Source organism: Lutra lutra, chromosome X, assembly GCF_902655055.1.
Source record: "Lutra lutra chromosome X, mLutLut1.2, whole genome shotgun sequence".
NCBI classification, from domain to species: Eukaryota; Metazoa; Chordata; class Mammalia; order Carnivora; family Mustelidae; genus Lutra; species Lutra lutra.
Window position 1 is genome coordinate 86,856,125 of NC_062296.1, and position 14,168 is coordinate 86,870,292.

The following is a 14,168-nucleotide window of genomic DNA, read 5'->3' on the forward strand; positions in this document are numbered from 1 at the left end:
GAGAGCTGTCAGGATCGGTGTTTGATATGTGTGCGTGTGCTCGTGTCACACAGGCCTGCTTTGTTGTGACATCACTTGCTAGGAGAGGCTCAGAGCTGTCCCTCATTTCTCAGACCCATATTTTCAAACGGGAGAAGCTTTCCATATTCCAGTGTCTGGCGTGTTGCTCAATGGAGGATCACTCCTTGCACGCTTGAACCAGTGCTCTGGTTTTCCAGCTGTGCCCTGCGGAGCCGCAGTCTGGGCTGCGGTGACAAGCGAGGGTCCCCAGGCTCTCCCCTGCCTGGGCAGAGCAGCTGCACATTACCAGGCTCACGTGGCATGGTTCAGCATGAGACTGCACATGAAGAGAGCTTCCTGTGTTCTGATGCCGCATGGCTTACAGCGGATGCCACGTGTGGTCCCATGTCGCATGTGTGCCGTGCCCCTTCTCAGCCACCATTATTTCAGGTGCTCGAATGTAAGAGGAGGGTGGCCGCAGAGGAAGTTAGATGGCTGGGAGAAAGGATTTTTGCCAAACTGGTTGTTGGCAAGCAACGGCTAAGAACTAGTGTTCTCTAATTTGTGCGCACCGCCCACCAGTGTGTTAGATGGGCCGCGGCTTCCCGCAGGGGGGATGGTGGTTTCTGGGTAAAGCTTACAGCAGTTTCTGAGAAAAAGGGCTGCTTGCTACTGACTCCTGAGCAAGACTCAGTGCATCTTGAGGAGAAGGCAAGACTTCTTAACAGAACTCTGAGGCGGGTATGGGAGTTACAGCTGACTAGCTGGCTTCCGTAGTCATCAGAGAATTCCTACATATCAGCCATAAAGTGGTGCATTCTTAAGCGCAGCTGGCACCTTATTTATCGTGATCCCCCTGGCTCCCTAGCACATGGGGTTGTTTACGACCCATTAAATTACTAACTGTAGGAAGCAGGGGAGGATGGATATGGGCTAGTCTAATTTTGACACCTCGCAGCGGCGGGGGTTGGGGGGGGCAGTTTCCAACTAAGAAGGGTGACCGTGAGTTAACCACAGGGACAGACACCCATGTTCCCGAGGAACCTTGCACTTCAGCTCCTCTCTGCCCAGCCCCGTGGTGTTACTGAACGATGGAAAGCGAACGAGGGCTTCGATGGCCAGGCTCTAATGTGAGCTGAGTTGCTACTGTATTTCTGTCAAACAAGATTACTGTCTGTAATCAACCATAAACAAATGTAACAAGGGATATGAACACCAGCATAATGACTTCCTTCCCCAGAAATTGGCTGACGGTATGTAATTATATGGCACATGTGCAGCTGACATCTTTAAAGCCCAGAATATAAAAATCTTGGGCTTTGAGCAAGTACACCTGAACTATAACCTCTGCGTTCTGCCCTGGGGAGAGTAGTTAGTTATCTTTTAGCGCCTGGGAAGTTGCAGTGAGGATGTTATTTTGGGATCTACAGCTGGTGAGCCTTCGTTTTGGGGGTCCCCCCAGGACGGCACACACATTTGATGATTCACTAGAAGGAAACCAGAATATAGTTGTACTCGTGGTGAAAACTCACTTCAGTGACAGAGGAAGCCTACACAACTGGCTCAGTAAGAGAAAAAGATGGAAGTGGGGTGTGGAGAAACCCATTTGCGGGTTTCCTATGCCCCCTCCCTCCCATGAGAGCTCACACAGAGCTCACCTTCCCTTCAGCAGTGAACATGCAGCAACATGTGTGTGATGTCTGTGCCCAGAGGAGCCCCTCTGAGACTCAGAGTGTAGGGGTTTTTTATCGGGGCTGATTACATAGGCTTTCTCACCTGGGAACCACTCGGATTCCAGACTGTCAAAAGGAAAGCAAGCATTCACCATAAATCACACCAGCCTACACCCAGTGAAAGGACCTTATCAGTTAGTAATGGAAACACACTCTGAAAGCCAAGTTCCTCAGTTGTTCTTCCCCCTCCACCAAGCGAGCCCTCTAATGATAGCAGCCTCATGCCTGCTGTGTTAACTCTTTTATTTTATTTTTTTCTTGTGCAAGTCTAATAAGCCAGTTTTAGAAAGGAAAAAAAAATCCAATGGGAAATTATTGTAATTCTCTGCTGAGATCTCCCCTCTGTGTCTAAACATAATCTGTCCCATGTACAAAAGGAGATCGCGCATTTGCCTGGTTTGCTGGCATATCATGTAATGGGATGAGACTGTTTCATGTGATTGTAAGGAGGCAATTTTAGGGGACTTATACTAAATAGACTGTACCAAGGTGCTTGTAACTGAGTTCTTTAGTATCTAGAAACAAAGCATATCATCATCTCTGTTCAGAATTGCATTTTTAAGCAACTGGAAACAGAAGAGAGATCGGAGTCCAAAGTGGTCCAGAGGTGGTTTTCCAGCATGTGGGTCTCTGGGGCTGCCCTGCAGGGCTCTTAGGCTCACTCCCTACATACCAAGTTAAGAAACAGCTTCCAGTTTGGGTGACGCTGCCATTTATCACGCCCATGTGTCAGGTCAGACTAAAACTCTTGTGCTTACACAGTGCTCGTTCCATGTTGGAAAGCAAAAACTTAGATGGGGCTCGGTCAGCAGTTCATAGACATGCAGCTCTTGGAGGTAACATGTCTTTAAAGTATAACACCAGGGGCGCCTGGGTGGCTTAGTCAGTTGGACATCTGCCTTCGGCTTGGGTCATGATCCCAGGGTTCTGAGATTGAACCCTACCTCGGGCTCCCTGCTCAGTGAGGAGCCTGCTTCCCTTCCTCCTTCTGCCTGCTGCTTCCCCTCTCTCACTCAAGCTCTCTGTCTCAAATAAATAAATAAAACCTTAAAGAAGAAGAAGAAGTATAGGACCAGAATCTTAAGACATTTGAGCAGCATCGTATTCTCGGTTTTAAGATTCTGGATTTCATGCCTCCACCCAACATATACTATCTTTTGTGCAGAGAAATCGTCTTCTTCGGCAAAACAGGAAGCAGTCTGATACAGAAACAACAGGAGGGAAATTACTCAGTGATTCCCTAGATTTGCTTGACTTTTTCAGACCAAACTCAAAAGCTGAAACTACTTTACAATCAAAGGGCCCTAAAAGGAAGTTCACACCCGGAACCATATCTTTCCATTTCCCGATCCCTCGTGTGCTCCTAGGATCTGAGTCCATTCTCTCCTTCATGCTTATCCTTCTCTCTCCATTTTTACCTGTGAACCCTGGCCGCAGTTGGGGAGAGAAGGTACCCATTTGCATTCACCATTGTCTCTAGTCTCTCTTCTGTGACTCTCTTCTGGGTTTCCTTCTAAGTGACACACTGGCTTCCATCTGGGGAAGATTTTTGTGTTCTGTGGACTTCTAAATGTAACAGGACAGAAAATTTTGAAAATAGAAAAAAAGGACCCATAAACCCACCAGCCTAACACACTGGGCTCATGTTTGAGTGTTTCCTTCCAATCTTTACTCTGTATCCATATAGGACTCCTTTCATGGTTATAATCACTGTTCTGTGACCTTGCTCTTTTCTGCCTCAGTTTCTTTATAAAAGGGGCATGGTAATGGTGCCCACTTGACATGGTACCCACTTAATGAAGATTAAGTTTCATACTAAATGTAAAGCACTTAGCACAGTGTCTGGTCTACGGTGGGAAATTAAATGGAAATTATTATTATTATTATTATTTAAAGGGAGCTCTACATGTAACGTGGGGCCTGAACTCACAACCCTGAGATCAAGAGTCAGACACTCTACTGACTGAGCCAGCTAGGTGCCCCTAACTGGGAATTATTATTATTAATTTTACCTTAGTTCTGGTCTTCATCTCTTGCCTCCTACAAAGCTTTCTAACTGGTCTCTATGCCTCCAGCTTTCCTCTTCTCAATCCATTTTTCCTACATTGTTTTGGAGTTTAAAACTCTCAGTGGCTTCCCTTGACTTAGAGAGTAAAATGCACACAAATCCGTAGGGAACAGTTTACAGTCCCTGGATCTCCGTAGAAGCTTTTAATGCCTTTGCCTTAGCTCACACCACTTTTGTGGCCCTTGATACACATTCCTGAAGGGCTTAGTGAGAGGTGAATGCCAATCTGTATCCTTTTAGGATGCTACTTCCTAACAGTGGGCATGAGAGGTGGGCGTGGCCTCTCTTTTGACTGTAGAGTGTGCCTTTCTCCCTCTAAGGCATACTTATCCCCCTTGGGTACCTCTTTCTCTTTGACTAGGAAGGTAAGATACTCTTTTCCCCCTGCGTTTTCCAGCGCTATTTTAAACTTGGAATCACCGTGCCTATCTTTTTTTTAAAACTTCGGGCTGCATGGTTGATGATGCCAAGGGCCGTTCTTGCAATATATGGTGTGTAGGGGCCAAGGGTTGGCCACCCCAAAATGGGCCAGTTTAGCATAAAGATTATTTCAAGTTTGAAGGGGTTTGGGACAGGTCTTCGCAAAATGTGCCACGTTGGCACATGGACTGTTCTGAGTTGAAGGCAATCGAGACCCTCAAGAGAAACTTTAGTCCCTCCAATTGTCTTCTGTTACTCTGTCTCTGTCACTTGGATTCTTAGGCCAGTGAGGAGTACCTTAAAGGGGACAGGAAATTCTTGCTCCCTGACAGGTACAAATAGTTGGTTTCTTTGGGGACAGTGTGGACGAGGAGAGCAGGTGCTATGGATTTGGTTTCTGGATTTGCTACTAACTGGGTAATTTTTTTTTTTTTTTAAATTTATTCAACAGAGATCAGAAGTAGGCAGAGAGGCAGGCAGAGAGAGAGAGGAAGGGAAGCAGGCTCCCCACTGAGCAGAGAGCCCGATGTGGGGCTCGATCCCAGGACCCTGGGATCATGAGCTGAGCTGAAGGCAGAGGCTTTAACCCACTGAGCCACCCAGGTGCCCCCTAACTGGGTAATTTTTCCCAAGTCTCTACTCCCAAACTTCGGGATCTTCATGCATTTGTGCTGCTCCAAAGAATAGTTGAGATGGTGCTTTGTAAATAGTAAACCGATAGAAAAATACTACTTTTTCCCCTTTGTTACATTTCAAGCAAAAGCAAACTGGGGGAAAAAATATTTTTTTTTAACGGTTTTTAAAATACCTTTTAAAACAACGCCACCTCCTCTTCTCCTGCCCCCCTTTATTTGTCACCAGCTGCATGCCTTGAGACTTCTTTCAGTAAAGTGCTACTAAAAAACCACATTTGAGTACACCTTCTCTTAGGGATTAAATGTTGATTAAAAGGTGCTCTTTATTGATGGTGGTTCACTGCAAGGCTGATGACATACATGGTGCCAGCTGGGAATGGAGTTAATATTGATAAAGACCACTGTGCTTTTAATGCCCTGATGGGGTCGAATTCTACCATTTACGATTCAATGCAAAACTCATCAAAGCATACTAAGATTTTATTCCATTGCTCTTACATTTTATGGCTACCAGGGGCTCTTTGAAAAGGAAGTAAGTATAGCAGTAACAATGCTTTGGAGAAAACTGTGTGCATGGCAACCTGTTTTAAAACATGCTTTTTCTACATGAAATTGATTTTTGATACAAAGTATTGTAGGAGCCCATGCATGCTGGGAATCCTAAGCTGGCCATCAAAAAAAATTTTTTTTAAGATTTATTTATTGATTTGACAGACAGAGATCACAAGCAGGCAGAGAGACAGGCAGAGAGAGAGGGGGAAGCAGGCTCCTCACCAAGCTGAGAACTCGATGCAGGGCTCGATCCCAGGACCTTGGGACCTGAGCCGAGGGCAGAGGCTTTAACCCACTGAGCTACCCAGGCGCCCCTGGCCATCAAAATTTTCTAAAAAATTCCAACTATCTCTTTCTGTTAATGGAGAAGAAGTGGTTTAATGGTTGCTCCTGGGGTGGCCTAAAATGGTGGAAAATATGAGGCATTACTAAATCTTATCCTAGTGCCTTGGAATATATATTTTCTTATATTGGGAATTTACTAGGAACCAGGAATCTTTGACAAACGAATGACTATAAGCAACCTTTTGTTTGTCAAAGAACCACACGTAGATTATTGCAGTCAAGTCTCCTAAGTCAAGCCAGTGTTGTAAGGATAGAGATTCCCACGAGTCGCTGCTGGTGATTTTTATTTTCTCTAATAAAAAATAATATAGGGGGCATATGGCAGGCTCAGTCCGTAGAGCATGTGACTCTTGACCTTGTGGTTGTTGGTTCAGACCCCACACTGGGCTTGGAGCGTACTTTAAAAAAAAGTATATATATATATGAACTTTTAAAAAAAGAGTGCTTCTGTTATTTGGGCAGGCACATGCATGCGTAAGAGACAATTGCCATGATTTTAACTAGCTCTAGATAGCCAGACCTTAAAAAAATCTTTTTAGGGAGTGGCAAGGAGAACCATTGCATGGTGATTATGGTTTATTGTTGTTGCTGTTTTTGATCATTATTCATTTGTTTTAAAATCAGTGCTATCCAATAGAACTTTCTGCAGTGATGGAAATGTTCTATAATCTGCACTGCCCAATGGGACAGTCACCAGACCCACATGACTATTTGTTGGGCAGTTAGTTGGGTCTGAGGGAGAAGGAATAAAGCAGTTGCTGGTCACACCCTCGGAGCAACCCGTAAGAATTAACAGCTACACCTGCAGAGCCACCTCTGAAGGCTAAGAGAGCGGGAAAGGCCTAGCCACGAGCTGGCTCAGAAGCCACAGGGGACTTCCAAGAGCTGAGCATGCGCAGAGAAGGCGCAACTTGTCCTTGAGGTCACAGCAGAAGCTCCTTAGAAACTCATAGATATACAATACATAAATAAATACAAATATAACGGCAGGCATCGTGGGTAGGCGCATGCGCAGAAGCCAAAATGTTATATAACCACCCGCTGTCACTCAAACATATCCTTCAAAGCCAAATTTAAGGCAGAAAACAGGCTTAAAAGGATGCAGCCAGACCTTCTTGGGGCCATTGCCACTGTTGCTCTAGCAGTGACCTGCTTTCACTCTTGGAAGCACACTGTACTCTACCTGCTTAATGAACTCTAGCTCCCCGTTCCGGTCTCGGGTTTCCAGTTCTTTGGTGTCTTTGGGACAAGAAGCTAGCAACGCGGTAACATATTGAGCACTTGAACTGCCCCTTAATATGTGTGAATGAGGCATGGAATTTTCAGTTCAATTCGCTTTTAACTGATTTAAAGGTAGATAGCGTCCTGCGGCTTGTGGCTACCATATTGGGCAGCGCGGGTTTAAAACGTCCGCTCCCCAAATATATCAAGATACACACCAGTGGGTCTGTATTCTGTGGCATTTCATAAAGATTCGCGTGTAAGACCTTAATATCTAATAATTTTCCCTACTGAGAAATGTGTGTGCGCATGCTCACGTGTCTGTGTCCAGAGAAGATGATTTAGGATTAGTCTTTAGACGGAGCTGAGATGTCGTGAATTAAGTGAAAGTATACTCAGACAAGTATATCTTATGACTGTTTAAAGTTTGTTCCGTGTGAAACTAAAATGAACCCCTAAGCCCCATGCAGCACAGAGTAGCGCTCACATTTTATTGGACGTGTAGGAGCCACTGCTGTTCTGTGTGTGGTAGTGATCCACATTGTATTTCTAGGGGCGCCTTGGGGGGCTCAGTGGCGTAAGCCTCTGCCTTCGGCTCAGGTCATGATCCCGGGGTCCTGGGATCAAGCCCCACATCGGGCTCTCTGCTCAGCGGGGAGCCTGCTTCCCCCCCCACCCCCCCACCCCCCGTCTCAGCCTGCCTGTCTTGTGATCTCTCTCTGTCAAATAAATAAAATCTTTAAAAAAAAAAAAAAGGCACATTTTACTTCTAGCGCTTGGTGCTTGCTGGCGCGTGGATACCCTGAAATCAGGCCGTTGAGCAGCAATGCCTGCTTTAATGATTATGTTCTTGAGCCCCATGGTTTAGTTCATTGTCCTACTTCTGGCCCCTGGCACAGAGGAAAGAAAAATCAGCGAACCTGCTCATTTGCCTTAGAAATGAGTAAACTCAAGCCGTGCCATTTGGAGGTGTTGTCAGAGTTTGGGGCAGCCAGCGGGCAGACAGAAAGGACAGCCGCCAGGTTAGAAACAGACCCACCCCAGGTCTGCCGGGTAAGACCGGCAGGGAATTATCTGGGACAAGAAACAATTCTGAAAATCATGCAATTGGCAGTTTTTGTGATTTCTTTATGTTTCGATGACTTTTTAAGAGATACCGTGTCATGAATATGTAACACTCGTGAGCAGCAACAGCTTACATTTTTATATTGTCTTCAGAGGACATTCAGATGTTCTCTTTTGGCCCTCATACCATCTTGGTGAGGTTGTAGGTATTGTTACTGTTTTTTTTCTAGACTCTCAGCAGTCAAGTGACCAGTCTGGAGGTATGCGGCTAATAAACAGTACAACCAGGGGTGTAAGGGGGAGGATGTGGGCCCATCTTATTCCTCCCTGAGCTCTGAGTTCGGGAAGGAAGCAGGTATAATGTCTGATGCCTGAGAGAATGGGATCTCCTTGGCTCTTCTGGCCTTCTTGCTTGTGGACTCAGGGGATATGCCCCCCAGGTGCCTGCTGGCACATTTCAGCACCGCTTAGACTTGAGCTTTGTGGCCTGGGTTGGCATGATGGGGATGCTGGCCCCATCTTGAATGAGCTGTGTGCTGGGTGAGTCACCAAAACACCCCGACCCTCATTTCTTCTCCCCGAGGAAGTTGAGTGCAACTTACAATTCCCTTTTTGTCACCCAGAACCAGGACGGATTGACGTTTGTGTAATGAGAATGCGTGGATAAGGAAGGACATATCAAGTTTTGGGGGCAGTTAAAAAAAAAAAAATATATATATATATATATATATATTTTAGTTTATTCCTGTGGTTTCTTTTTTGGAAACCCTTTTGTAACAGAAGTGATTTTCCTGCTCTAAAAATTAAGTAGGGGGTATCTTCTACTTGATTTGTTTTGAGGAGCTGTTGATTCGTGTTTAACATATCTTGTCTTTTCTGCCAATTCTTAATCCTCTTCTATCTACTCTTCATTCTCGAACCCCGCCCCCACAGCCTTTCCAGTATTTTGTCCAAAAGTCAAGGAGGAGAGTGAGGTTGTCTTTTACATTCTTGTTGACGTATTTATTGATACTTGCTCAATATGTTTAGAGTAAATATTTGCTTCCTAACATGTCAGCAGAGGGTTTCTTCAGTTGTTCCCTTTCCTCCTTAAAAAAAAAAAAAAAGAGTGGATTTTCACGTGTTATGGAATTCAGAGTTCTACTGCTATCCGTCAGCAAAAAGTTGGTCAAGGCTAGGAATGGGTCAGGCATAAAACACTCACTTCCTGGCAATGTCATCTCCATAGGTCAGTAGAACTCCTGTGGAGTTGATCTACTTGCTGATTTATTTGGAACCAAGCAAGAAGAACCCCTGACCTGAGCCCATAGCTCAGGTTAAAACTACAGCTGCAGGGCTCTGTCATGGAGAAAACGTACTTCTGAGGGATCCCAACATGGCAGCAGCCATGTCAGCCATCGGTCCTATTCTGAATACTGCATGGGTCTCGAGGTAGTGGGGGCATCCCATAAAGCTTCTGATGTGAAAATAGCATAATTGTGCAAATAATTTCTCAAACCCTTGGGTGTATGAGAGTGTCTGTTGGAATGGCAAACTTTCATGCGGCTGGTCTACATTAGTGGTCTTTAGAAGATTATAAATTTTAATCTAAATTCAAATGCTTTTATCAATTTTCTGAATAAGTTACTTCCAGCTTAAGAGGAAAGCAGGTGATCAGCTCCTCTGACAAAAGATCACCGTGTGTGGTGGGACTAACCTCTTTCTAGAAAGTGGTAGTACTATATCCCTTAGCATTTTCTCTGAGTGGAGATTAATTACAGAACGTGTTTGGAATTGTAAATAGAATAATTGTCCAGGGTTTTTTACACCTTGCTAAATTAGTTCCTCTTTTGATCTAGTGATAGATACAGCGATGCCAGTGATGATAGCTTTTCAGAGCCAAGAATAGCCGAGTTGGAAATAAGCTGAAAATAACACAGGACTTGGAATAATCAGGACTGCCTGTGAAGGTAAGATGGAAGTCTCTAGTATTCTCTGTTTGTCTTCCAGACAAGCTGTTGTCCTGGGGGAGAAGGGAGAGTTATAGGACTTGCCCTGCAGGATTTCGCTCTCGAGGGGTGCTCCTATTTCCCCGGCACATGTAGCAAATAGGTGATCCCCAGGCATAGTTAGGACAGACCTGACAGCTGACCGTGCTTTTGGGAAACCGGAATGCATCCGAGAAAGCTCGCAGTTAGCATGGGGAAAATGGAATGCACCTGAGGTCAGGAATAAATATGTAAGCTCACCTCTAAATGTGTATCCGGAGGCTAGAGTGGTTAGAGTTGTCATAGACCAGCAAACTTGTTCTGTAAAGGGCCAGATCATAAATATTTTAGGATTCGTGGGCCGTTCAGTCTCTGTTGCAATTATTGTCCTTTGCCATTATAGGGGGAAAGCTGGCGTAGACAGTACGTAAATGAATGGACATGGCTGTGTCCCAATAAAACTTCATTTACAAAAGCAGTTTGCTGAGCCCTGGTTTAGGTAATTCATGGAAAAGCAGATTTCTTTGGATTTGTATGAAATAAAATGGTATTTTATTTCTTTGTAGGGAGATGCCAGAGACCGGCTGGGCTTCTGAGGCCAGCTCATTTCCCCCATGGTTCTTTCAGGCTTTCTGAGGGAGGATAGCAGCCTGGATAAGTTTATTAAATTCAAGCTCAGAGCCTGATACTGCCTGGGATAACTCTAGTGTTATGGCAGGCCTCGGAGTAGATGAGCAGCTCTCTATTCATGGGATAACAGCTTCTGGAAAATGTGTAAAGAGTTAATGGCTCCAGTATGAGCTCTCTTCATATCACCTAGCGGCAGGATCTTCATGTTCCCCAGGGAAAGCATATCTCTCTCGATTTCGATTTGCCTCAAACATGGAGACCTTTAGGAGCAAACCAAAATGGCGCAAAGACTAGCTTGAGGTACTTGAAAGACTTACATTATTCAGTTTCTGATGTTGTTAATACTTATATTCTTCTTCTTCTTCTTTTTAAAGGCTCTGAAGTCACTGAAACCAGGATGAAGGAACTGTCTGAGGAAATCACCACACTCTTAAAGAATTACTCTGTTTTCTACCAAATGTAAATGTAAAGCCTCGAAGGGGATCGAATTACAGATAAACCAGAACTGAGGGGCTACTTTCCTTTTCAGTCCAGAGGTGGCCTTTGGTTCTCGCAAATTTCTGTAGCTGATTAAACTTTTTCCAGCAACCTCAAGGGGGAGAAAGCGTGTTTGTGTCTTGTCTGGCATATGGTGATGTCCCGGCCGTGAGCGAGGATCAGGGTAACTGAGCCTTCACTGTGCTGTACGAGAGGGCTGGCAGGGCACACGTGACAGTGATTTTTGAGTCAAACAGGAGTCGTTCTGTGACCTGAAGCTCAAACACTGATTCGTGTGCTGCCCAAGCTTCTTTCAGTTTGTCACCATGTTTATTTTTAGTTAAAAGTAAAATTAAACAAGTCTAAGATGCGGGGGTGGGGAAAGGAAAACTTTCGTCACAGGCAGGCAGAACGTAACGGGGCATAAAAATATATGTTACCTATGTTATATTCATTGAAGCAGAATTCACATAACATAGAATTAACCATTTTTTATTTTATTTTATTTTATTTTTTAGAATTATCCACTTTATTATTTCTTTAAAAATTTTATATATTTATTTATTTCAGAGAGACACAGGTAGCTTGGCAGGGGAGGAGCAGAGTGAGAGGGAGAAACAGGCTCCCCACTGAGCAGGGAACTGATGAGGGGCTCAATCCCAGGACCCTGGGATCATGACCTGAGCCGAATGTAGTAGACATTTAACCAACTGAGCCACGCAGGCGTCCCTAGAATTAACCATTTGAGAAATTCTATTTATTTCTTTCTTTCTGTATTTTCTTTATTTTTAATTAACATGTAATGTATTTGTTTCAGGGGTACATGTCTGTGAATCATCAGTCTTACACAATTCACAGCACTCACCATAGCACATACCCTGCCCAATGTCCATCCCCCAGCACCCCCATCCCTCCCACCTCCTCCCCTCCAGCAGCCCTCAGTTTGTTTCTCGAGATTAAGAGTCTCTTATGGTTTGTCTCCCTCTCTGTTTTCATCTTGTTTCATTTTTCCCTCCCTTCCCCCATGATCCTCTGCCTTGTTTCTCAAATTCCTCATATCAGCGAGATCATATGATAATTGTCTTTCTCTGGTTGACTTATTTTGCTCAGCATAATACCCTCTAGTTCCATCCACATCATGGCAAATGACAAGATTTCATTTCTTTTGATGGCTGTATAGTATTCCATTATATATATATGTACCACATCTTCTTTATCCATTCATCTGTTGTTGGATATCTGGATATCTTGGCTCTTTCCATGGTTTGGCTATTGTGGACATTGCTGCTGTAAACATTGATGTGCACGTGCCCCTTCGGATCACTACATTTGTATCTTTGGGGTAAATACCCAGTAGTGTGATTGCTGGGTCATAGACTAGCTCTATTTTCAACTTTTTTTTTTAAAGATTTTATTTATTTATTTGACAGAGATCACAAGTAGGCAGAGAGGCAGGCAGAGAGAGAGGGGGAAGCAGGCTCCCCGCTGAGCAGAGAGCCCGATGCAGGGCTCCATCCCAGGACCCTGAGATCATGGCCTGAGCCGAAGGCAGAGGCTTTAACCCACTGAGCCACTCAGGCGCCCCTATTTTATTTATTTAAAAAATATTTTTATTTATTTGAAAGAGAGAGAGCATGAGAGAGCACAGAGGGAGAGGGAGAAGCAGGCTCCCCACTGAGCAGGAAGCCTGACGTGGGATTCCACCTCAGGACCCAGGATCATGACCTGAGCTGTAGGCAGACACTTAACGGAATGAACCACCCAGGCTTCCCTAGAATTAAGCATTTTAAAGTGAACAGATCAGGTGCATCAGGTATGTTTACAACATTGTGGGACCAGCCCCAATCTCCGGTCTGCTTCCTGATGCCCCATTGAATGTGCTTGAGAGGACAGTTGTTGCTCACATCTGAGCTTCCGCTTCCCAACGCTAACTTAAATTTTTTAACTGCTCAGTTAATTTTTTTGAGTGTGGTTGTCTTTGGCCTTTTAACATTTTTCACTTCATGCTGAAAGGTGATACAGCGTTATTTTGTAAGACGCTACAGAAAATTCATCTACCAAACCCAGGCAGAAGTGAAATGAATAATTATGGTAAACAAAAATATTAAAGGGCTTTAGGGTTCCACTTGTGAAAATTATAACTTAGAGATCACAAGAGGCTCCAGATGAAAAGCCCACAAGGTATCTTAAAAGCTGGAATGGGCCTCAGAGAGAGAGGGACTTAAGCACTGGGGACACACTTTAACATCACAAAGGGGTAGTCTGGCTTAAATGGAAGTTTTTGATTGTGATGATTATGATTCCTAAAGTCACTTACATCAGAATGCTTTCACTGTGGGCTAACGGTGCATGTAAATAGGATGAGAATAAGGACACTTAAAAACAATAAAGGAGCCCTTTTGTTGTTACTACAGGAGATTTTTCTCTTTTGGAGACACCCCTTGAACTTGGAACCCATTGAAGGCTTAATGGTACTAGCATGGCTGCTCAGGATAGTGGAGCAGCCATGGGACGTGAACACATAGAAAGTTATTATAAATCATTCATTCGAGAAATGTATCTGAGCCCTCAGCAGGAGCCACAAATGGTATCAGGTGCTGGGGAAAGCAAAGGGGAGCAAAATTTGCCCTTGTGGGTGTCCTGGGTAGGCTGCCCCAAGAGGAGTTAAAAGTCATCAAAACCCAAAAGCTCTCTGCCTCCCCTTCAACTGCCTAATTTCACATTGGAAAGGACAGCCTGTACTGGGAAGAAAGCTATTAACAGAGACTCTCTTATATCTAAAAACCTTATCTGCATAATAGGGCAACTTTGTTTTTCAAAACGTCTCCTTTTGCTTTCCTGTTAATGATCTCTCTTCACTTTGTGCCCTCAGACCCCCTCCACCTCTCCCTATAAACTTCTGTGTTGCCTCCTTGTCTTTGGAATTTCCACGTCTGTGTGGCTTCCCCTTAAGTATGCGATTAAATTTGATTTTCTCCTGTTAATCTGTCTCGTGTCAATTTGATTCTTAGTCCGGCTAGAAGGATGTTGAAGGGCAGAGGAAGGTCTTACTCCC

General features: G+C 44.4%; 1 protein-coding gene across 4 annotated transcripts in view; it reads left to right on the forward strand.

The window, feature by feature from the left end:
* The window catches only part of CTPS2 (CTP synthase 2), a 97,397-nt gene extending 86,161 nt beyond the window's left edge, over window positions 1-11,236 (forward strand). For all 4 annotated transcript variants that reach the window (XM_047716369.1, XM_047716367.1, XM_047716366.1 and 1 more), the window contains exons 18-19: window positions 9,878-9,988; window positions 11,011-11,236. In XM_047716369.1, coding sequence (XP_047572325.1) covers window positions 9,878-9,947 — 70 coding nt within the window. In that variant the 3' untranslated portion in view covers window positions 9,948-9,988; window positions 11,011-11,236. The remainder of the gene's footprint in view (window positions 1-9,877; window positions 9,989-11,010) is intronic.
* The last annotated feature ends 2,932 nt before the right edge of the window (window positions 11,237-14,168 follow it).